Source organism: Triturus cristatus, chromosome 4_1 (genome assembly GCF_964204655.1).
Source record: "Triturus cristatus chromosome 4_1, aTriCri1.1, whole genome shotgun sequence".
NCBI classification, from domain to species: Eukaryota; Metazoa; Chordata; class Amphibia; order Caudata; family Salamandridae; genus Triturus; species Triturus cristatus.
This window is the reverse complement of record NC_140585.1, coordinates 354971257-354996621: the sequence shown is the minus strand read 5'-3', so window position 1 is coordinate 354996621 and position 25365 is coordinate 354971257. Positions and strand designations below refer to the sequence as shown.

At 46.5% G+C, this 25365-nt stretch overlaps 1 protein-coding gene across 1 annotated transcript in view; it reads left to right on the top strand.

Annotated features, from left to right (window-relative positions):
- The window catches only part of IPO8 (importin 8), a 557903-nt gene that overhangs the window by 230897 nt on the left and 301641 nt on the right, over window positions 1-25365 (top strand). The window contains exon 14 of the mRNA XM_085652356.1: window positions 12146-12311. Coding sequence (XP_085508482.1) covers window positions 12146-12311 — 166 coding nt within the window. The remainder of the gene's footprint in view (window positions 1-12145; window positions 12312-25365) is intronic.

The window sequence follows — 25365 nt, the reverse complement described above, 5'->3', positions numbered from 1 at the left end:
GCGCCAAGGCAAGACCAAGGACACTGCTTCTAACACCCCACCTTCGGGCCCGGTGAAGAAGCCAAATAAGCCTTCTGGCGGGTTCGGGCTCGAGCCAGCCTGCCAGCGGTGCCGAAAAACACCCTTCGGCACCGAAGAAAAAATCGGCCTCCACCTCCACACCGAGACCAGCAAAGCCCTCGGTGTCGAAACCCGCCCTCTCGGTGCCGACCAAACATCATAAGGCCCTCGGCACCGACACTCCCGTGCCGAAGCGCCTCTCGGCACCGAACAAAAAATCGGAGGTCCCGAAAAAGCACTGCACAGACAAGCCTAAAAAGCCGTCAGCCCCGAAAACCTCGGCGCCGACCGAACAACCAGTGTCGCAAGAACTTTTTACACCGGATCCTCTAGAAAAGACACTTACCAAGGATCCAAAAACTGGACATTTGACACTGTCTTAAAAAAAGAGACATTTGGACAAACCAGCTCCATCTCCACCTCCAAAGAGGAAGGACACTGCTACCTCCCCTTTCAGAGTGCCTTCCCCACCTCCTCCACCCACTCCACCCTCCCCACCTCCACCCTCTCCACCCCTGCCTCATCGCTCTCCGACCCCGTCTCCAGACCACAATGATCAAGGGGACCCTTACTATGATCCAGCAGATGTGCCACAAGACCCCACCCCTACTGGATCCCCAGACCCATGGAATGACTATAACAATCCGGACATCCCAGATGTCCCACAGGATGACCTTTATCCATCTAGGCCATCCCCACCAGAAGACTCGTTAGGTTTTCACCACCTACTACAGAGGGCAGCACATTATCACGGGGTAGAGCTACATACTGACCCAGTGGAGGAAGATTTTCTCCTAGACACCTTTGATTCTGCACATAGGTCCACTGCGATAGTACCTATGCTAAAAGGAGTAATCAAACATGCACCGGAGGTTTTTAAAGACCCAGTCAGGGCTAGGGTCCTAAACCCTCGTATAGAGAAAAATATAAAGCCGCCCCCACAGATCCTTCATACATTAAAGGCCCTGCACCACTTGGAAGCGTTCAAATTCTCAGGCGTCAGGCGAAGCACCACCACCTGACAAAGAGTCCAAGCTCCTAGACGCGTCAGGGAAGCGCACTGCGTCACAAGCCGCTAATATATGGCGTATCGCCAACACTCAAGCGCTATTGGCCAGTTACAACAGAGCGCATTATGATGAGTTAGAGGCCATCATGCACCATCTCCCTGAAAAATATAAGAAAAGGGCTAATGAATTGATCCAAGAGGGAAAAACTATAACTAATACCTCTATACGCTGTGCCCTAGATGCAGCAGACACAGCCTCCAGGGCCATAAACACCAGTGTCCTCCTTCGTCGCCACCCCTGGCTAAGAGTTTCAGGTTTTAAACCTGAGGTGCAAGCCTCCATATTAAACCACCCATTCGATCAACAACATTTATTTGGTCCAAAAGTTGATGAAGCCCTCAAAGATGAAAAAAGATACTGATACGGCGAAATCCATGGGAGCCCTACAGACACACTCCTCGGCGCTCTTTTCGCCGCTCTTCCTTTCGGGTCACCGGTAGAGGCTACTCCTCAGATGGCGCATCCATGTCATATAAATCCCCTCCCCTGTCTACCTTCCCAAAGGGTTATCAAAGAGGTGGCTACAGAGGCAATAATAATAAAGGCAGAGGCCATACAAACACCGCCCGCTCTGCCACACCACCTACCCAATGACTTTCCCCTGCTCCCTCCAGACCATTCCACTCCGGTCGGTGGCAGAATACAAGATTTCCTTCACGTCTGGGAGACAATCACCTCAGACAGATGGGTGACCCAAATTATTCATTCAGGGTACTGCCTAGAATTAACATCTACCCCCCCAGACATTCCACCCAGGCAACGCCCAATGTCTCAAGAACATGCCACGTTACTAAAACAGGAGGTAATCTCCCTCCTGCAAAAACAAGCCATAGAGCAAGTCCCCATCAATCAACAAAATTTAGGGGTCTACTCCCTGTACTTTCTGATTCCAAAAAGAGACGAGACTCTACGACCTATTCTAGATCTCAGGCCTCTAAACACTTACATACATTCAGACCATTTTCACATGGTGACCCTTCAACAGGTTCTCCCACTCCTCTCCCAGAACGACTTTCTCACCACACTGGACTTGAAAGATGCGTACTTTCACATCCCAGTACACCATGCTCACAGAAAGTACCTCAGATTTGTAGTGGACGGGCAACACTACCAGTTCAAGGTGCTCCCGTTCGGGGTCACAACAGCGCCAAGGGTATTCACCAAGTGCCTAGCAGTAGTGGCAGCACACCTCAGAAGACAGCACATTCACGTCTTCCCATATTTGGACGACTGGCTAATAAAAGCCACGTCCTACCACCAATGTGTGCGCCATACCGCTTGCATTTTCATAGTGCCCCACGCAAGACTCCAGATGCGTCCACTCCAAGAGTGTTTAGCGCACCAGTGGAACCAGGCCCAGGGGCAGCTGACAGATCTGGTGTTGGTAGACGGTCGTACCCATCGCTCTCTGCAGTGGTGGAACACCACAAGCCTTTCCAAAGGTCGACCCTTCCTGGACCCGGTCCCACAAATAATCCTAACAGACGCATCGCTCTCCGGCTGGGGAGCTCATCTGTTACATCTCACAGTTCAGAGCACATGGACGCCGCAACAAAAGTTACTCCACATCAACCATTTGGAGTTACTGGCAATCTTCCTAGCCCTAAAATCCTTCCAGACGTAGATTTCAGGCAAGGCAGTCCGAATTCGCACAGACAACATGACTGCCATGTACTACATTCAAAAACAGGGGGGCACACACTCTCCACAGCTCTCTCAATTAGCACAGAGCATATGGAGATGGGCAATTCCGCAGAAAATCTTTCTCCTAGCCCAACACGTCCCAGGAGTACAAAACACGGTGGCAGATCTGCTCAGCAGACAGACGCAGCAGATCCACGAGTGGGAACTTCACCCACAGGTTCTTCACCCAGAAGTGGGGGCATCCACAGATAGACCTATTCGCCACCCACGAAAACAAAAAATGCCCAAGCTTCGCCGCCAGATATCCACACCCATTGTCCAAAGGCAATGCGATATGGATGAACTGGTCAAACAAATTTGCATACGCTTTTCCACCTCTCCCACTAATTCCATTAGTGGTGCGAGAGCTACAACAGCATTCCCTCACACTAATCCTAGTAGCTTCAACATGGGCCAGACAACCGTGGTACACCACACTGCTGGAACTCTCGGTAGTACCACACCAAAAGCTGCACCTCTCACCATGCCTCCTAACCCAGAACCATGGAGAGATCAGGCACCCGGACCCAGCTCAGCTCTACCTTGCTATCTGGCTCCTGAGGTCCTAGAATTCGGATACCTTAACCTTACCCCTGATTGCGTGAATATTATCAGGGAAGCTAGACGCCCTACTACTAGGGCTTGCTATGCTCCAAAGTGGAAAAGATTTGTTGTTTACTGCCACAACAACACAATCCACCCTCTAAACGTGTCCATACAGCACATCATATGTTACTTGCTCCATCTACAAAGGTGTAACCTAGCATATACATCCATCCGGTTACACCTCGCAGCAATTGCTGCTTACCTACAGAACAGACAGCACCTATCACTTTTCAGGGTGCCTGCCAACAAAGCATTTATGGAAGGCCTCAAAAGAGTAATTCCACCCAGGGTACCACCCTCACCTGTCTGGAACTTAAATATAGTTCTCACAAGGCTAATGGGACCCCCTTTCGAACCATTACATAAATGTGAGCTGCAGTTTCTCACATGGAAAACAGCTTTTCTAGTGGCCATCACTTCCCTTAGAAGGGTTAGTGAAATACAAGCACTCACAATACAGGAACCTTTTCTTCAAATGCATCAGAACAAGGTTGTACTCCGCACCAATCCAAAATTTCTATCCAAAGTCATTTCTCCCTTCCATCTAAACCAGTCGGTAGAATTACCAGTCTTTTTCTCAAAACCTGAAACGGTTGCGGAAAGGGCTTTACACACACTGGATGTTAAAAGGGCCTTACTTTACTACATCCAAAGAACACAACCTTTCAGAAAAACCAAACAACTATTTGTCTCCTTCTCTCCGCCACATAAAGGCAACCCTATTTCTAAATCAGGGATAGCTAGGTGGATTGTAAAATGCATACAGATTTGCTACCACAAAGCAAAGCAAACGCTATCTGTTCCCCCCAAAGCCTACTCTACAAGGAAGATAGGGGCTTCTATGGCTTTTGTAGGCAACATACCATTAGATGACATCTGCAAAGCAGCCACATGGTCAACACCGCACACTTTCACAAACCATTACTGTGTAGATGTGCAAACCAAGCAACAAGCTAGTGTGGGCCAGGCTGTACTATAAACACTGTTCCAAACAACTGCAACGGATGCCGGTGGTCGCCGCTAGGATTGGGTACTGCTATATAGTCTATGCACAGTGTGTAATCTGCAGCTCATATGCCTCGAACGGAATATGCTACTTACCACTATCCATCTGTTCTTGGCATGTAGAGCTGCAGATCTATACACGCCCACCCGCCTCCCCGGCTACCTGTATCTGTTCCAGTCTATATTATTTAGATACAACACACATGGGTTTCTTTACTGTTACTACTACGCTCCATCTTTCCCTGCTGGCGAAAAACAATCTGAGGATGGAGCCGAAGCCCATGCGCAATACGAACCAAAGGAGGAGACACCGACCTCGTGACTTCCAAAGAATTTCCAAGAGGAAAAACAAACTGCAAACATCCCGGCCCAACACCAGATGGCGATCTATGCACAGTGTATAGATCTGCAGCTCTACATGCCAAGAACAGATGCATACAGGTAAGTAGCATATTCCTTTTGCCTTCCACATGGGCCAGTTCACCACTCTACCGTCATATTTCTCTCCTTCTTATCCCTCCAATGACGAAGAGATGTTTGGTAGAGTTTGCCCAGACTGTACCCCAGACGTGTAGTCTTACTACATCAACTGCACACGAGAGGGCAAGCACGGAAGACCAGCTTTTTGTGGGCTTCGATGGTGCTAAGGAGGTTAAAGCATTGAAGAATAGCACCTTTCATGCTGGCTAACCCTTTGTATTAAAATCTGCTGTGCTTTGGCAAAGAATGTTGGTGCCCACTTTACCATAGTATCTTCCCCGGCTCTCACCAGCAACTACTTGGTCATCCTCGCTTACATTTGCAAAGCATTATTGCCTCACATTCCAGATTCACAATGACCGGTACTTTGATAGGGCCGTATTTCAATATTTCTTTGCTTTTTTGGTACCAATCCATCCTACCTTTCAAAGTATTCTTTGGTAATCATTCACAAGGTGAGAAGTCTGTTGGAAAGAGTGTATATCAGATGAAAACATTACTTGCATTCAGAAATAATATGTTCTTAGCATATGTGGCTGTAGATACACTTGCTTTACATACTCCTACCATCTAGTGTTGGGCTCGGATGTTTTCAAAATGTTTTTCTTTCCAGACGTCTTTCCAGTCACAAGATGTGCTGTGATAAATGCGCACAGGCATTAATTCCATCTTAGATTGTTTTTTCTGCCATTTGAGCTTTGATGCACACCAAAAGGGCTCAGATTTTTTTGTGTTCCTTGCACTTTTTTTTTGCCCTACACTGTTCAATTTTAACACACCGTTTCAGAACAACAGTGTGCTTTTTGATGATTTTCTGTTGTGCTATTTCATCAGTCTCCTTCGGAGGAATGCCAACTACCACTCAATGCCCCGTATGCCGGGGGCCTCCAAGCGCCCTTCTGGGACTGGGTATTCTCCCTAGACCTTTGACATCTAACAGTGCAAACGGGATGTGTGTGATGGAATAAATACCATTCCAACATTGTACATGCTGCAACTTGATGTATCTGTGGTGAGATCACCACAACATCTGTAATCTGTGACTCTCTCCCGACCATGGCGATGTCTCCTGCAAGTTCTCACTTGCCTTCTGCCAGAAGAAGACTCTAATGTACCATAGAAATAGGTGCTGTTGCTGCCACAAGATGCACCCACAAGCATACTCTAAACCTCTGGGCATTATCAGACAAGAAGATCCTTTTAGCTCCAAAGAAAGTGATGACGCAGGTCAACACAGAATCCTGGCAGCCCATCCCATACCCAGCCGAGAGACTGTTTCCTTGATCAAGTCACAGTGTCAGGAAGGAAAGGAAGTCTAATCACACCTCTGGACCTCTAGCCCTCAAACCAAGAAAATGCCTAGTGTTGTGAGTGCTACATCCATCTTCGAGAGCTACATAATCAAGTCAAGGTCACATAAAAAGTCCCATGCAGAGGTAGAGCACCGCCTCTGCAGGAGTAGGACATCGAATCCCTAGAACAGATGAAAGACACTGCTGCCCCCAGGGCCTACACCGTCTTTGTTTAGCCAACTCTCCATTGAAGTGCATCAAGCCTCACCAGCCATCGAGCCCTACCCAATTAAAGGGCATCAAACATCCTGGCCACACCCGTAGCTGATGCAGAAGGCAGCGCCAAAGTTCTCATCCACGCCCTCGCCTCTGTTCCATGCATCCACAGAGCCACCGCCAGAGGAAGATCCTTCTCCTACCTGGCTGCCAAAACATGGAACTCCCTCCCCATCCTCCTTCGGTTAACCCAGGACCATCTCTCCTTCAGGAAGCAACTCAAGACCTGGCTTTTCGAGCAGTAACGGACCCCTCTCCCCCAGCGCCTTGAGACCCTTCCGGGTGAGTAGCGCGCTATACAAATGTTATGATTGATTGATTGAAATGCATAGTCAACAGCTGGAGCCGTGGAATTGGAGGAACCAATTCTACAATGACTCCAGATGGAGCTTGACACCAGGCAGAAGCATCTCTTATTCCCTCGATCACATGGAAGATATTGACAAAACCACCTCGCCCGAAGCCCTCAGATACTCCATTGCAAGAAAAGGCTTGCCTTCATAGATGAACCCTCCTCAGAACCCCCTTCAGAGCTGGCACCGAATGAATGCAGGGACAGGGGCACAAGCGCACTCCCATATGGTCCTCCTTCTCCTCCACGCCCCTCACCTTTGGGTTGTATGACATTACCACGCAGGCCTTCACCACACATGTAATACCCTGCGTTGACCTTTATAACATATGGCATTACATAGTGGACCTTTACCACACATTTCTGTGGTGGGTGTGTAAATAAAATATATATGTGTGTATTTATACGTAAGTATGTGTTTGTATATACACACACGCACAGATATGGTCCTTAATTATTTTTGGGGGGAACCCCCAGCCAAACTACCCCTCATATAATTATTTTATTTTTTGGGGGATCCCCCCTTTTTTACTATGTACCTCATTTTAGCTCTTCCCTACGCTGTACCCTAATATTGCCCTTACCTCCCTTTACTTTTACATACCTTAAACCCTAAAATCACCCATATCTTCTTTTACCTCTACCCTCCCCTAAATGCTAAAATTATCCTTACCTCCCTTTACCCCTTCCGACCACTAAACCCTGAAATCACCTTTACCTTCCTTTCCCGCTAACCGCACCTAAACCACCCTTTTTAAATAACATTAACATTTTTATTTTATTTGAGCAAAAATATACCTGCATGGTAAAGGTGGATATACTTACCTGAGTGGTAACGGCATGTGGGATAAAGGCGATTTACCCTCACCTTTGCCACCTCCTCCTCCATAGTGAAGAAAACCTACCTAAAATTCGATCTTCCTCCAGCTGTGGGCTTACTGCTTTTTTCTCCCCAGTTTTCGTGATTTCTTATAGTGGAGCATTCCTGTCCTCTAATCTCTTTTGTCCTTTTTAGGTCGAGCCTAGCAGCGCGCATGCGGTGCTCTGCGAGGCTTCTTGTTGCTACTATGTGTGGGTCTGACTCCTCCCACACATTGGATTGGCTTTTGTGTGTGTCTTTCAATAATAAAAGCACTCAAATGGCTAATGGTGGGTGCATGTCCCATCTCTTTTGAAATGTTCACTCCCACTGTGTTTTGCCTGCGGGAGCGAGCAGCGGCGTGCCGCACGGCAGCTGCAGTGCTCGTGGATCAGGTTACTATGTACACAACACGCTATGTACAGCTGCACAGTGAGTGAGTGAGTAGAGGCCCGTGCACGGGAGCCCTTCAGCACACACAGGGTGCTGTCTCCGCGTATGGGACACCGCTTTCACGTAAGGAGCCCTCTTGTATGAAGTGTCATTGTATTGCAGCGAGTCACGACTCCTTCCGGCAGCGCTTGAGCGGCAAAGAGCCCTAGACTCACTCCGTGGCACCCCGCTTGTTCCGAACATTCTCTTTTCTGGGTTCAATGCCACATGCAGGCCTTTCTGCAGTAGTGTGAATAATGCGTGCGTGTTTTAGGATTGCCGACTTGAAACACTGCCTCTGTGGAACATTTCTGCAAATCCCCTCCGGATGAAAAAACTTGCCAGACACTTCAGAAAATTAGTGCGTGGTGTTACCGCAAGGATGTCGGTTCACCCCTAGTGTCGCAGCTTCCGCTGACAGAAATTACCAGAGCATTACTAGAATATTTTACATGTAGGGCTACGGCCTCCATTTTACAACGTTGAATTGGCAGGATAGCAACAGGAATTTCCGCAATATTTTGTCATTTGCCTCGAGTTTTGCTGAAGGACACTGCTCCCACTAGTGATTTCTTTAAGACTTCTCCAACATGAATAATCAATACATGGTCCCCACCATTTCTAGAAGGTGCGAGGTATTACCGTCACTCTTCATGGTATTACCGCATCAGTAAGTGACATTACAGGAGCTGTTTGTAATGCTTCGGAGAAGAAGAAATGCCCGGTTTGGTAATCTTAACCTCTCTAGGGCATTACCAGCAACGTTAGTAAGAGGAGCCACGTCTCTTCAAGACTTTGAAGAATATATAAAAAAACACTTCCTCATAGTGCTGTACAAACCCCTTAAAGTCACCCTGAATAATCACCAAAACGCCGCAGCACATCACACGACATCGCCCAGTGCATCATTCTGGGTGAGTTAAGGTTTTGTGTAGCGCTGGATACTCAATTATTTTACACGTTGTGCAGCTCTACATTAATAAACGGGGGTTATATGTGCATACTTGGGCGGTAGTAAATCTGCCTTGCATTCCTTTAAGGGGGTTGATTGATGCCAGCTTTTCAATTAATACGAAATTCCTTGAGAGCATTATTAAAGCGCGCGCAGCAGACAAAATGCAAGCCCCCCTGAAATGCTCTCATGCCTCTCTAGGCTTTTTACTCCATTTCACGTCACACTGTTGTTATTTTTGCATAATGTTTAAACCACATTAATAGCGTGAACCTGAGACATTTTATTTTCTTCTTCCTCCGAGTTAATTCTTCCTCGTACTTAAGTTGTTTTCTTTCTTCTATGTTTTCATTTATTTCATGCTTCCTTTCCATCTTTTCGTTCCATTTCCATTTCCATTCACACAGCGCAGACTGGTTCAGCTGAAGGGTCCAGTGGGACCGGGGGTGGTACGTTATTTCTCTGCTGCACATCATGCTCCCCTCACACTATTTCCATTTACTTGAGGAGCACAGTGGGATTGTGACGCCCCCATGGGAAGGTTGTGTTGCGTCTGAAGGGCCACAAGGCTTCTATCCAAATTATGGGCGCTCGTTTTCATGTATTTTCTACTCATTTCCCCTTTCCTATATATTAATTTATTTCACTTTCGCACTTCCTCTGTCACCCTTTCTCTTTTTCTTTCTCTGCTCCTCTGTTTATCTCTTTCCACTCTTCCTCTCACCATCCCCCCTTGTCTCTTTGCTGCTCTTTTTTTTCTTCTGTATCTAGTCTTCTGCGTCTCTCTTTCTCTGTCTAGCCATCACCCAGGCACTCATCCTCTATTTCTTTTCAACCCTCCTTTGGTCACTCTTTTTGTAACACGTGCTATCTGTTCCCCTCTCTGTTTCTCTCCTCTCTCTCGCTTCCTCCCTCTCTCTCACTCTCACTCTCACTCTCACACACACACTCTCTTCTCTCTCTTCTCCCTCTCTCTTCTTCCCTCTCTCTTCTTCTCTCTCTCTCTTCTACTCTCTCTCTCTTCTTTTCTCTCTCTCTTCTTTCTCTCTCTCTCTCTCTCTCTCTCTCTCTCTTTCTCTCTCTCATATCTCTGGCTAAACACATAGGGTCCCAAAGGCGAGACCTTTTGGCTATGCCAATGCTTGTTATTCTATGCTACCAGGACCTATAAAAGGTTCATTGCGCTATGCTGTATTCCTGGTTTTATTAGGGATCCTGCATCACCAGGCTACTGATTGTATGGATCTGTTTACTATGTATGAATTACCAAAACCTTGTGTGTCAGTCACGTTTTATAAGTTGGTCCAGTAAACTACTCCCTACTTTCTCCCATCTCAATTCACAAACGGTGCACATAGTACCCGGATACAAACAGTCAAAATTTTACAGGATTCAGATAGCCGAACATGTGTCAGAAAAATCTGGTACTCAGTCTTCAGTTGTTGCTGTACATCTCTACAGATTTTTTAAATGACTAGTTCTTGTGCCAGAAAAGATGATGATGATGCTTCCTAACACTTAGGAAATTAGTATTCAAATTTATGTTTTTAATTGTCCTACAGTGTGTGTAAAAGTGTAGAGTGGTGACTTTCACCAATATGTTCTGTTCAACTGAAAATGCTAATGTGTTGGGTGTCTTTGTAGAAGCCTTATTCCTTTAAACTCTCCGGTTGACATTGTCTACCTTTATTAATTCATTGGTTCGATTTTGCTTGCTTTGAAAATATGGATTTAGAAGAGTTGAACTGTATGTGTAGCAGTGGTTCTCCAATTTTGGCATTTTATGCTGGTTGTCAGGTCACATTTCCATCTTCTGTGACTCATAATGGGTTGCATATGCAAAATTTCTCCAGAATTGCATCTTTAATATATTCTCATGCTTGACTCATTCACTGGCATTAAAGTTGGATTCCCACAATTTATACTTAGTCTGTATGGGTTAAAAAATGTCCTATTTAGCATTATTTAAGAATAACTAAACCTCAGCCAATCGGGCTGTAGCACCCTGATAACCAATCCCCTATGCAGCTGCCATACCTGAGCTTTTCTACCGCATGTTGTGTGAAGGTAGTCACCCCCCCCCCCACCCACCGCATACCCTCCCCACCAAAGAGCTGTGTTTTAGATTTTCTACAGAAATAGAAAATGATAGGGAATTTTGGATTAAATACAGATTGTGGTAGCACAGATGTGTATATTCTGCAAAGCGTATACCACTGTGGAAGATCCATTTTTTAGCATTTTTCATTTCTTTAGACATTTCCTGCAGCATGGTGTGCTGCTTTCAGTAAACCTTTTGAAACCAATTAAACCTTATGAAGTGGTACTGATTTTCAATGCTTCAGAACATTTCAATTGCTGAACTACCCAAGCACCTACTCCTAATAAACTGCAACCCCTTAGTGCACAATGCTGATCTTTGTTGTCACAAGTTTCAAAAGCATCAATACAGATTGTGGTCACAGGTATTCAAGGTGTCCTATTCACATTGCTGCTTTGACTAAGTGGCCTCACATGACATACATGAGCCCTTCTAGAGTGTATGGTGACAGTCTGAGGCTTGAGCTCTAATGTCAAGGAGAAATCTACTGAATGATTTCCACTAAAAGTGTCCTAATCCCGTGTTATAATAAAAAAAAAACTTCTAGACCCCTCCGAGAATCCATCTTTAAACAATTTATATTACTTAATTTGATTTTATTTTGGCACGACAGTTGTTAGACATCTTGGAGTCCTAACCATTCCAGAGGCAAGGTATTCTTCACATTTCAGCTGTATGTTTTGAGTTAACACTGCTTACATTGTGTACTTTTCTGCCTTACTTTTTTAAAATATGTGGCTCAACTTATATGAGTTTCATTTTTTGCCAGATCGCATTATTACTCCTCTGCTACTAAATAGTAGTTTGTGGATGATGTGACCGTTTTATGGACAATAGTCCCTCTGCTGTAGTTTCTATTCTAAAGAAATGTGCATATATAATATCTGAAAATCTAAACTTTACAAATGTATATACCAAAAGATAAACTGATTGATTGTTGTGCTAAGCAGAACTCTCAAATTCCTATTCCCCCACAGTCTTGCTGGGTTTTACATTCATTCAGCACTCTGAAGTTCCACAATGAAATTAATCTGAGGACTGCTGTAGAGCTGGCAAAAAAGAGCTTGATTGAGGATAAAGAGATGCCTGTCAAAGTTGAGGCTGCCATAGCGCTGCAGACCTTGATAAGTCACCAGGAACAAGGTAGGTGGAGTTCTGTGTTTGTTTAATGGGTCGTTTTCTGTGAATGAAACTCAGTGATGTTATTTAGAACACCTTGATCGCAATGCATGTTCAGTATGATTTGAAAGATGTTACTAGTTCTCCAGCATTGGCTCTTTCGTGGATTCTAATGCTTGAATTATTCACCGCTGTGAGGCTTGGAGTCCTCTGTTTAAAACAGCAATAAACAATCTCGAAAACCTCAAAACCATGGTTTTTTTAGTAGTACATTAACTGCGTTTGAAAGCACCAACATTTTGACCAGTGGTATGAATGCAGTGAGCACACACTCTCCCTCTAGAAGCCACCATACCTCAGATTTTCTACCACACATCGACAATGATGGAGTCTCCGGACTCACCTCTGCTCTGTCTACTTCACTTACTTCTGCTCTGTCTAATTCACTTACTTCTGCTCTGTCTACTTCACTTACCTCCTAAAGCTCGATTTCTGTTTTTTTTTCCGCCCGTGGATATCTTTGCAGGCCCAGCTTCAGTCGCTACAATGTACTGAGTTTGTTTCTCATGTTTGTCTTCGGGGCAGGGGTAAGAAATGTATACAATGCCAACATCGCCTCATAAAGGGATAAAGAAGTGTTCGAGGCATATGAGCTGCAGATTACACACTTTTGCATAGATCGCCATCTGGTGTTGGGCCCGGATGTTTGCAGTTTGTTTTTCCTCTTGGAAAGTCTTTGGAAGTCACGAGGTCGGTGACTCCTCCCTTGGATCGTATTGCGCATGGGCTTCGGCTCCATCCTTAGATTGTTTTTTTCCGCCATTGGGCTCTGATGTAATACTTTGCGCTCCGGTTCCGAACATTTCCAGTTCGACGATCGAAGCGGAATCCTCGCTCATCGCGGTATTGTTCAGATCCAGATCTCCTCAATCACCTTCGACACAACTTCGATTCCAGTCGTCGACGGCGGCCTTCGGGCCTATCCAAGCTCCGGTCCCGGCTGATGGAAAGAACTCCATTCAAGAAGTGCCCTCGGTGTGGGTCCAAATTCCCCCACACCGATCTTCATGAGGTGTGCAACCTCTGCCTCTCCCCTGAACACGAGGCTCGAGACTGTCCCGCCTGCAAGTCTTTCAGATCGAAAAAGACTATTCGAGATCGAAGGGCCAGACAAAACATGGCGCACTCCTCGACCTCCGTTCCAGTCGACATCTTCGGGGATGACGTCGAAGCTCCGGGACAGCAGCACACCGAAGAGGACCTAGTCAGTGCTTCCGAAGCCGACGACTCGGATGTGGAGGACATCACCCCGGCGCAGAGGGTTGTGAGTACTATACCTCCTCCCACACCCGCGCCAAAAAGGCTTTGGTCACGCCTTCGCCTCCGGGCCTAGGCAAGACCAGAGACACTGCTTCAAACACCCCACCTTCGGGCCCGGTGAAAAAGCCAAATAAGCCTTCCGGTGGCTTGGGCTCGAGCCAGCCTTCCAGCGGTGCCGAGAAACACACTTCGGCACCGAAAAAGAGACCGGCCTCTACCTCGACACCGAGCTCTGCATCGAAGTCCTCGGTGTCGAAAACCCAGCCTTTCGGTACCGACCAAACCCCATAAGGCCCTCGGCACCGACACTTCTGCGCCGAAGCCCACCTCGGCGCCAACCAAGAAATCGGAAGTTCCCAAAAAGCACGGCACGGACAAGCCTAAAAAGTCATCGGCCCCGAAACCTTCGGCGCCGATGGAACAAACATTGTCACAGGAACTATTTACACTGGATCCCTTGCAAAAGACACTTACCAAGGATCCAAAAATTGGACATTTAGCACTCTCTTCTAAAAAGAGACATTTGGACAAACCGGCTCCGCCTCCACCTCCAAAGAGGAAAGACTCTGCTACCTCCCCTTTCAGAATGCCTTCCCCACCTCCTCCACCCTCTCCACCTCCGCCCCCTCCGCCTTCTCCACCCCCACCTCATCGCTCCCCGACCCCGTCTCCAGACGATGATGATCAGGGGGACCCATATTACGATCCAGGGGATGTGCCACAAGACCCCACCCAGTCAGGGCTAAGGTCATTAATCCACGCATAGAGAAAAAGTACAAAGTTGCCCCCACAGATCCTGCCTATATCAAAGGGCCAGCGCCACTAGATTCCCTAGTGGTTTCCACTGCACGGAAGAGGTCAAACTCCAAGGCGTCAGGCGAAGCACCACCACCTGACAAAGAGTCAAAGCTACTGGACGCGTCAGGAAAGCGCACTGCGTCACAGGCAGCCAATATATGGCGTATCGCCAACACTCAAGCGCTATTGGCCAGATACGATAGAGAGCATTTTGATGAATTGGAAACCATCATGCACCATCTCCCAGAAAAATACAAAAATAGGGCCAATGAATTAATTCAAGAGGGTAAGACTATAACTAACACCTCTATACGCTGTGCCTTAGACGCAGCAGACACAGCCTCCAGGGCCATTAACACTAGCGTCCTCCTCCGTTGCCATGCTTGGCTGAGAGTTTCAGGCTTTAAACCTGAGGTGCAGGCCTCCATCCTAAATCATCCCTTTGACCAAGAACATCTATTCGGCCCAAAGGTAGATGAGGCCCTCGAGAAAATGAAGAAGGACACGGATACGGCGAAATCTATGGGAGCCCTGCAGTCACACCCTCCCTGGTGCTCCTTTCGCTGCTCTTCCTTTCGGGGTACGGCTAGAGGCTACTCCTCAGATAGCACGTCCACTTCCTACAAATCCCCTGCTCAATCCACCTTCACAAGGGGTTATCAAAGAGGCGGCTATAGGGGCAATAACAATAAAGGCAGAGGCAAAACAAATAGCGCCCGCTCTGCCACACCGCCTACCCAATGACTCCACCCCACCCCTCCCTCCAGACCATCCCACTCCGGTCGGGGGCAGGCTACAAAATTTCCTTCAGGTCTGGGAGACCATCACCTCAGACAGATGGGTGACCCAAATTATTCTCTGGGTACTGCCTAGACTTGACATCTACCCCCCCAAACATTCCACCCAGGCAACGCCCAATGTCACAAGAACATTCCACATTACTAAAACAGGAGGTAATCTCCCTCCTACAAAAACATGCAAGAGAACAAGTCCCCGCCAATCAGCAAAATTTAGGGGTCTACTCCTTATATTTTCTGATACCAAAAAGAGACGAGACTCTACGACCTATTCTAGATCTCCAGCCTCTAAACACATACATACATTCGGACCATTTTCACATGGTAACACTTCAGCAGGTACTTCCGCTCCTCTCCCAGAACGACTTTCTCACCACACTGGACTTGAAAGACGCACACCATGCTCACAGAAAGTACCTCAGATTTGTAGTGGACGGGCAACACTACCAGTTCAAGGTGCTCCCATTCGGGGTCACAACAGCACCAAGGGTATTCACCAAGTGCCTAGCGGTAGTGGCGGCACACCTCAGAAGACAGCACATTCACGTCTTCCCATATTTGGACGACTGGCTAATAAAAGCCACGTCCTACAACCAATGTGTACATCACACCGCCACTACAATCCAACTACTTCACCAGCTAGGCTTCACGGTGAACCACCAAAAGTCCCAGCTAACACCATCCCACACAAAGCAATACCTCGGTGCCACCATAGACACCTCAAAAGCCATAGCCTACCCCAATCCTGCCAGGATTGCAAGCATTCAGGCTTTGCGTCAAAGATTCATACCTCAACACTCTCTCCCAGCAAGAGTGTTTATGTAACTGATAGGGATGATGGCCTCTTGCATTTTCATAGTACCTCATGCAAGACTCCAGATGCGTCCACTCCAGGAGTGCTTAGCGCGCCAATGGAACCAGGCCCAGGGGCAACTGACAGATCTGGTGTTGGTAGACGGTCGCACCCATCGCTCTCTGCAGTGGTGGAACACCACAAATCTTTCCAGAGGTCGACCGTTCCTGGACCCGGTTCCACAAATAATCCTAACAACAGACGCATCGCTCTCCGGCTGGGGAGCTCATCTATTACACCTCACAGTGCAAGACACATGGACGCCGCAACAAAAGTTACTCCATATCAACCATCTGGAGTTGCTGGCAATCTTTCTAGCCCTAGAAATCCTTTCAGACACAGATTTTAGGCAAGGCAGTCCTTATTCGCACAGACCTCATGACGGCCATGTACTACATTCAAAAACAAGGCGGCACACACTCTCCACAGCTCTCGCAACTAGCACAGAGCATATGGAGATGGGCAATTCCACACAAAATCTTTCTCCTAGCCCAACATGTCCCAGGAGTCCAAAACACCATGGCAGATCTGCTCAGCAGACAGACGCAGCAGATCCACGAGTGGGAACTTCACCTACAGGTTCTTCACCCGTTCTTTCAGATGTGGGGGCATCCACAGATAGACCTCTTCGCCACCCACGAAAACAAATAATGCCCAAGCTTCGCCGCCAGACACCCACACCCATTGTCCAAAGGCAATGCGATATGGATGAACTGGTCAGGCAAATTTGCGTACGCCTTTCCACCTCTCCCACTAATTCCATTAGTGGTGCGAAATCTACAACAGCACTCCCTCACACTGATCCTAGTAGCTCCAACGTGGGCCAGACAACCGTGCTACACCACGCTGCTGGAACTCTCGGTAGTACCACACCAAAAGCTACACCTCTCACCATGCCTCCTAACCCAGAACCATGGAGAGATCAGACACCCAGACCCAGCTCAGCTCAACCTTGCGATCTGGCTCCTGAGATCCTAGAATTCGGATACCTTAACCTTCCCCCTGACTGTATGAACGTCATCAGAGAAGCTAGACGCCCTACCACTAGAGCCTGCTACGCTGCAAAGTGGAAAAGATTTGTTGTTTATTGCCATAACAACACAATCAACCCTCTAGACGTATCTATACAACACATCATATGCTACTTGCTCCATCTACATAGGTGTAACCTAGCATATACATCCATTCGGCTACACCTCGCAACAATTGCCGCTTACCTACAGAACAGACAGCACCTATCACTTTTCAGAGTGCCTGCCATTAAAGCCTTCATGGAAGGCCTCAAACGAATAATTCCCCCCAGAGTACCACCCTCACCTGTGTGGAACTTAAATATAGTTCTCACAAGGCTAATGGGACCGCCCTTCGAACCTTTGCATAAATGCGAATTGCAATTTCTCACATGGAAAACAGCTTTTCTTGTAGCCATCACTTCCCTTAGAAGGGTCAATGAGATACAAGCACTTACTATACAAGAACCTTTACTCCAAATGCACCAGAACAAGGTTGTTCTCCGTACCAACCCAAAATTCCTACCCAAAGTCATTTCCCCCTTCCATCTAAACCAATCAGTAGAATTACCGGTATTTTTCTCGCAACCTCAAACTGTTGCAGAAAGGGCTCTACACACGCTAGATGGTAAACGGGCCTTACTTTACTATATCCAGAGAACACAACCTTTCAGAAAGACCAAACAACTGTTTGTCTCTTTCTCTCCACCACACAAGGGCAACCCCATCTCAAAATCAGGGATAGCTAGGTGGATTGTAAAATGCATACAGATTTGCTACCACAAAGCAAAACGAACGCTATCTGTTCCCCCTAAAGCCCACTCTACACGAAAGATAGGGGCTTCTATGGCTTTTCTAGGGAACATCCCATTAGATGATATCTGCAAAGCAGCTACATGGTCAACACCGCACACTTTCACTAAGCAACAAGCTAGTGTGGGCCAGGCTATACTAAAAACACTATTTCAAACCACTGCAACAGATACTGGTGGTCGCCGCTAAGGTTGGGAACTGCTATATAGTCTATGCAAAAGTGTGTAATCTGCAGCTCATCTGCCTCGAACTGAATATGCTACTTACCAGTATGCATCTGTTCTTGGCATGTAGAGCTGCAGATCTACACACGCCCACCCGCCTCCCCGGCTACCTGTATCTGTTCCAGTTTATCTTATTTAGATACAACACACATGGGTATCTTCACTGTTATTACTACGCTCCATCTTTCCCGGTTGGCGAAAAACAATCTGAGGATGGAGCCGAAGCCCATGCGCAATACGATCCAAGGGAGGAGTCACCGACCTCGTGACTTCCAAAGACTTTCCAAGAGGAAAAACAAACTGCAAACATCCGGGCCCAACACCAGATGGCGATCTATGCAAAAGTGTGTAGATCTGCAGCTCTACATGCCAAGAACAGATGCATACTGGTAAGTAGCATATTCCTACTAGTCCGTTATGTCCTTGAATATGAGCCACAATTACCACAAGGATGTTCTATATGGAAATGGGGGCGGCCTTATGAATATACCAGGCATTGTTTTAGACAATGATCCCCACTACTATCAATTATGTTCCTGAAAGATACATTTTTGCCGATAATTGCAGATGGCACAGGTTCCTGTATATTTCTTCAAATGATTTCAACAAATGGACCATCTTTATCTAAACTGACAAACTTGACTCTGCCTCACTGACTACCAATGCCACTGGCCATTCATCCACCCTAACCCCCTAAGTAGCTTCCTGCTCCTCTGTCTCCTGCACACCATCCTCTACTACTTATATCTCCTCCACTTAGGCAAATGTGGCTTTTGATTACTTTAAAGGATGTGTGTGCCAAGAGAAGAGAGGAAAGTGAGGCTGAAGTTTTAAGTATGATAATAGGACAGGGAGATGAGATGATGAAGGCGATGATTGTTTTATAGAAGACTGAGAATTCAGTCACGTCTGACAATGGGCAAGGAATCCTGTCTGACAGGGATTCCCATCTCTTGTGAACTTTTGGAAGGAGCTGCAAAAACGTTTGGCTTTTCCATGACATCATACAAGTAACAATGTTTCTTCTATGACTTCAAAGAAAAACAGAGAACAAAGCCAGTTCCATTTTAGACTTTATTTGGCATGAAGGAGCCAAACTCAGGAAAAAACGCTGGCGGTTGTTCTAACTGTGCTTCCACGTTTGGCCAAAAAATATTTAGGGTCCCTAAGTCTGTGTCATGGGTCATCCTTGCCTAGATTAATTATTGCTATGGCTGCCCAACAGTGGCCATACCACCAGCAGCGGCTGGGGTGGGGCAGGGTGGGATGAGGTGGAAGTCGACAGACGACGGAATTGGTCAATTTAAATAAATAAAACCTATTCTGTCGTCTGTCGGCTCCCCAGCTCGACCGCCCCACCGCGCTTAACCTTCACCGACTGCAACTGCACACCACCCAACCACAGTTACCTCCACGCCTCTTAACATTGAAGGCAGTTGTATCGATGCTCTAAGCAAGAGGCTAGGTCCTGTGACTGCAGCTTCTATTAAGGTAGCAAATGCTCTTGCAATTGTAGGTCGCTGTGGTAGGAAGCTTTGGAGTGACATCACTCCAGTCTGGAACTCCTTCTAGAAGACTAGCAAGAGGCGTCAGTCATCATGAGACAAGGATCTAATGCCTCGGCTGCTATTATTGAGGCTGCTATGCATATGTCCTATGTCGGCTTTGACTAGCTAATTGGAAGGCCAGCTCTCTGACCACAGGGATAGCTGATGAACACTTCCTTTTAATCCAAAGTGCAAAGACCGGTCCTAGACATGCCTTTGATGGTTGGTACTTTTTGGTGAACATGTGAATGAGGTATATCAGGACATAAAAACAAATGCAACGCTCTGTATAGGGATAATGCAGTTTTGCATGCCCTCAGATTTTAAAGGCTGCAGAATATATATGTCCTGTAGTGGACGGTCATACCAATATGGCAATATAGTCAGTACCATCAATCCTCCGGCATTAATATATTTTCATGGACATAGAGACAAAGCTACAACAAAACCTCTCAGAGGTAAAGAGGTATGTCATTCACAGTCAGTCAGGGTGTGTTCAACTGAACTTGACTTTCCCACCCAGTCGACCATCACCACTTTTCATCCGCTAGGAAGAAGAATTCAGATTTTGCATCAGAATGAGAGAATATCAATGCAGACTTTACGGTAATCCAAATCGTTCATTGCGGCATATGGTAGAGTCCAAGAAAAAGCTACCCTGTCGCCCACCAGCCTGGGAGCATCCTCACCAGCTGTAACAAGAACCAATTTGCCTCAAAGGTTCAATAGTTATCCCAATCAGGGCTTCTACTTTGTGTTCTTCCTAGGTCTAGAAAAGGCATTCAGAGACTCATGCTTGGTCTTCAGGATCTGATATTGTTCCTGAGGACTATTCCTCTATTAGGTATTCTCTGTAGCTTGGCAGCAAGGCAAGTTTAAAGCCTCCCGGTTCTGGCTCAGGTGAATCCCAGAAGACTCCATGAAATTTGAGGCAGTACAGTTTCAGCACATTTGAAAGGAAGGCTGTCGTGTGTTTCAGTATATAGACAACAGTCTCATAAAAAGATTATCAGCTAAAGACTAATGAATGCCTGCTGGGCACTGCTCTTTGCTTGGGTCACTGAATGAGGCTAGATCCTGTCTACCACTGACAACGTTTCTAGCCTATCCTTGTACATACCTCAACACTTTTCAAGGAAAACTTACATTTTATTTTATTTTGAGAGTTTTATAAAGCACGGACATGGCCCAGGGGTATCGATCGCTGTACAGACAAAAGCCATAAACCTACATTATCAAGTAATGGCAAAAACAAATAGAGTCTGGCCTATTATAGCATGGCAAGGGAGCAAACTCCACTCCTAAAAAGTTAGATGTCTATGATTGGTCTTCTAGGGTGCAACAGTTTGGCGCAGCCGATGGTTTCAATGGTATTTGTAGCTCGTAGAAAGTGTGTCAAGTGATCCTGGCATGCCCCCCCCGACCTTTGTTATGAAAGGAATCTATTTCATAAAATTATTTTCACCTCTTTCTTGAAGGTTTTGTTTGTGGGTTTGTTCGAATTTATGATGGGAGAGAGTTCCAGATTCTTGCAGCAGATCCGGAGAAGGTTTGAGTTTAAGTAATCTTTTCTCTAAGCTGGGGAGGGGGTGGGGGGGTCCAGCAAGAGGATGTCAGCACTCTGCAGGGAGCAGTTGTCTCCTGAGGTAATGAGTTTTTGACTAAGATATGTTGCTTGGTCATTGTGTATCCCTTTGTGTTTCAGGCACGTTATCTTCGGGTGCATCTGGCTTCAAATGGTAGCCAGTGGAGAGACTTGAGAAAAGGTGTGATATGGTTGAAATGTCTTGTTGCTGTAATCCGTCCTTCTGCAGCATTTAGGGTTGCCTTGAGTGGTGTTGCTTGTGATTTTGGTAATCCGATTAGGGTCGCACTTCCATACTCTAATCTGGATATGACTAGGGACTGAACTGCGGTTTTGAAGGCAGGCAGGAGGATGAACGGTTTTACCTTCTTGAGGGAGCTGAGTTGTAGAACTGCACTGCAAGTGGTTGAGCTGATGTGTTCTTGCATGTTAAGGTTTTTGTCCAGGGTTATCTCCAGGTATTTCGGTGACTCGATGATGACGGGTTTGCAGTTGAGAGCATCATATGTTTGATCCATTCCAGTATATGGAGGAGCTGTGGGGAGGGGAGATAAGTAGAAATTCGGTTTTCAGGGAGATCATTTCAAGATGATTTTATGACAGCCAGGTTTGGGTTTTCACTAAAGTGTAATTGAGTTGGATTATATTGTCCAGAGACGTGGTCTTTAAATAAAACTGGGCGACATATGCATACATGTGGTATCCAATGATCACTTGATTGAGGGTCTCTGTTAGCGGTTCTTTATATAGGTTAAAGAGTGTTGGGGAGATGATGGATCCTTGAGGGACACCCATCCTAACCGAGACATGTCAGATAGTGAGCTACCCCATTTGATACGTTGTGAATGATTTTGCAGAAAAGAGGTGAACCATTTCAATACGTTTCCTGACAGTCCTGTCCTGCATTCAAGTATGTCTGAGTGGCTGATTGACTGTGTCGAAAACCAACAGTAGGCTAGGCGGATGAGTAGGCAGTGTAATTTTGGTCAAAGATTTTGAGAGCATTATTCAAGAAGTGGACAATGACCGTTTCAGTACTGTGTCCTGGTATGAATTCAAATTGGAACTTGTTGAGTAAATTCAACTGTTCAATGTGTTGGCAGAGCTGGATGCGTACACATTTTTTCCAACAGTTTTGCAAGAAAGGGAATGTTTGACGCTGGTCGAAAACTATTTAGGTCTGTCGGATCAGTGCATAGTTTTTTTGAGGAGTGGTGTCACCTGCCCCATTTTCAAGCAGTCTGGTTTTGTGCCTTGAGGTATTGATGCATTAACTATCATAGTCTACTGGGGGAGATAAGTTGACTGAGGTCTTTTGTGTTTGCAGAGGGTACTAGGTCTCTGAAATGTGATGTAGGTTTTATTTATGATATGAACTTAATGGTGTCCTCTTAATTGAGGGTTTTGAATCTACTTCATGTTGCTTCATTTTTGATCTTAGTAGTATTGTAGTAATTTTGATCCTTTTCTATGATTCACAATTCCCGTTGGGAGGAGAGTATGTTGATATTTATGCCTGATCTCATTTCAATATCACTTGCTATAGAGTTCTCAATTTCCAATATTTTCGCCTGGCAGAAGGTTGAGAAAGCGGCACAATTCTCAATAGAGGTGATCGTGGTCCCAGTCGATTGGTTTGACCTGGTTTGTTGTTTAACAGTTTCAAAGAGATTTCTTGGGCTGCTTTTGGCGTTATCTAACTGTGATCTGAAGAATGACTCCTTGACCTGCTATATTTCCTTTGTGTAGTTAATTTTTAGTTCCTGCAGCTGTAGTGGATGTTTTGCAGAGGGTCTATGCCTCCGTTGTCTCTCAGAGAATCTTAATGTCCTCCTTTCTTCATTAAGAAAATGACTGTACCAGGGTTGGGATACTTTGGTTTTTGTACCAGGGGTGGGCTACTTTCGTTTTGAGTTTTCTGGGTGAGGTGGAGTAACTACCTCTATTATGTTTGTCTCAGTTTAGTTATAGTGGTCAATTAGTTCATGAACGTCCTGCATCTCTCGCTGGGGTGCTGGTTCATCTGTCAAAGAAAGACCAGATTGTCTCTTTTCATGTTTCTAGTGTCTCTTTTCTAGTGTTTGGGTTTGAACCCATGGCCTCTGGCTTTCTGTTCACTTGCTGTGATGTGAAATATGATTCAGTGATGGTCTGACCAACTAATTTGTTTTGTAGAGTTGATTTTCCGAACTTCTTGCTTGGAGATGATTAGATAGAGTGTAGCTCCTTTAGTGTTTGTTGGACCTGAGCTGGCTTGCACAAGGCTCTGATCGTTGCTGAACGTTGTTCGATTGAAGACCAGTGTCATTGTCATCCTCATTGTTCCAATGAAGGTTGAAATCCCCTAGAAAGACGGCATTCAGGTGTAACAGGGAGTGTTGTGTGATAATTTCCATTATTTGTTAATGGAACAGCTGGTTGTTCCCTGGAGGATGGTATAAGGTGAATTATAGCGAGTGACCCACCTGCTGTGAATTATAGCGAATGATCTACATTTTATCAGATTATTTCTTGGGGCGCAACTCTCAAGACAGCCTCACTTAATGGTAGGGCCCAATGGCTATTACTGTCACAGCCGGGCAGGGCCCAGTCAGATTAAGCTGATTTAGTTGAAAAGTCTGGTGCCGTGGGGGTGGCGTCACATCCTGCTGCCGAAGGTGGGGAGCTTCTTATGGGATAAAACCAGTGGTTACTAGTTAAGCGGGCGGCACTTCAATCATGGTGCTCGCAGCGCTGCCTCGCTTGCTGCTCACACTGGCCCTGGCCGCCGCATGTGCTCAATCTTATGTGACTTGCTCTGCATTCAATTATAGCCGAGCCTCACATCACTGAGCCAGTGACGGGCGATTGCAGCGGCTGCCCAGGAACACAATGCAAGCAAAGAAAGAGGTGAGGGTGTCTTATAGTCACCTATGAATTACTTGTGAACTGTGGCCCTAACTTAAACGTTGTTGCTTTTGGAAGGCCTAACTGCTGCCTTTGTTGGTGCTGCTCCATTGTGGGCTTCAGCAGGCAAAGTCTTCGGGATGTCCGAGGGTGTCAGGATGCCAGAAAGATGGCTCTGCACATAAAATAGATCCTGTTGGTTCAACTGTGGGGTGAGGGTAAGAAGCGACTGCCAGCGTGAGGGTTTGGGGATGCCAGAAATATGCAGAGGCGTTATGGCCTGTCCAATGACCATGTCTGCTTTTGCGGGTTGTTCATGGTGTCCTGCATGAGGGTGAGTCAGGCAGAAGACTCATAGAGGATAGCCCTGTATTAAGGAGGCGTGCACTGCAGTGGGACCCGGGCCTAAACCTGCAGCGCAGATTCCACTGCAGGCTCATGGTTCCCATGCCCCCAATACTAAACCTCTGCACCTCACAGTGTCTCTAGACCCTTGGCATGGTAGGAGGGAGGAAAGGGAAAGGAAGTAGGTCATGACCTCAGTAGTGCATCAGTCATCAGCAAGGGTTGTAGATTGTATTTTGAAATGTTCTAGTAATTGAGCCAATTCCATTGATATTGGTTTCTTTCTCAACCCTCTATACTCTTCACGCTGCAGCGCCTCTCTCTCATCAGTGGCCCATTGTATGACCTTCTCCCGCCATTTCCCTTCACGTGGCGTCTTGTGTGGTTTCCACTGCTGTGTGATGAGTCTCTTGACCAGCATTAAGGGAAGGCCTGTAAAACATCGCAGTACCTTCGCCTTCTTAGGAAGAGGAAAGAGACCCAGAAGACTGGTTTCAGGTGGAGTGTTCAGTGAGGTGTGTGAGTCCCTGTATAACCTCTGTCCAGAATCCTACAAGAGAGGGGCCGGCCCATAATGTGTACAAAATCTGCCTCTGGGCAGTGACATTGAAGACACTCCGAGGGGGAATAAGGTATGCTTTATCGCCCGCGGCATGAGGTAGGCCCTGTATAGTACGAACAATTGTATTGTTTTGAGCCGGGCATTTCGGGAGACGCTCCTAGGATACTCAAGGATCTGCACCTATTCCCTGTCAGTAAACTCCCTGGCTACGTCCGCTTTCCATTTATGATGAAAAGTCAACAAGGAGAGTCCCTGATGGGACCGTAAGCCGCAGTACGACCAGATGGCTACCATGACCCATTATGTGCAGCATCTGCAATAGTCCGAAGGTCAGGGGC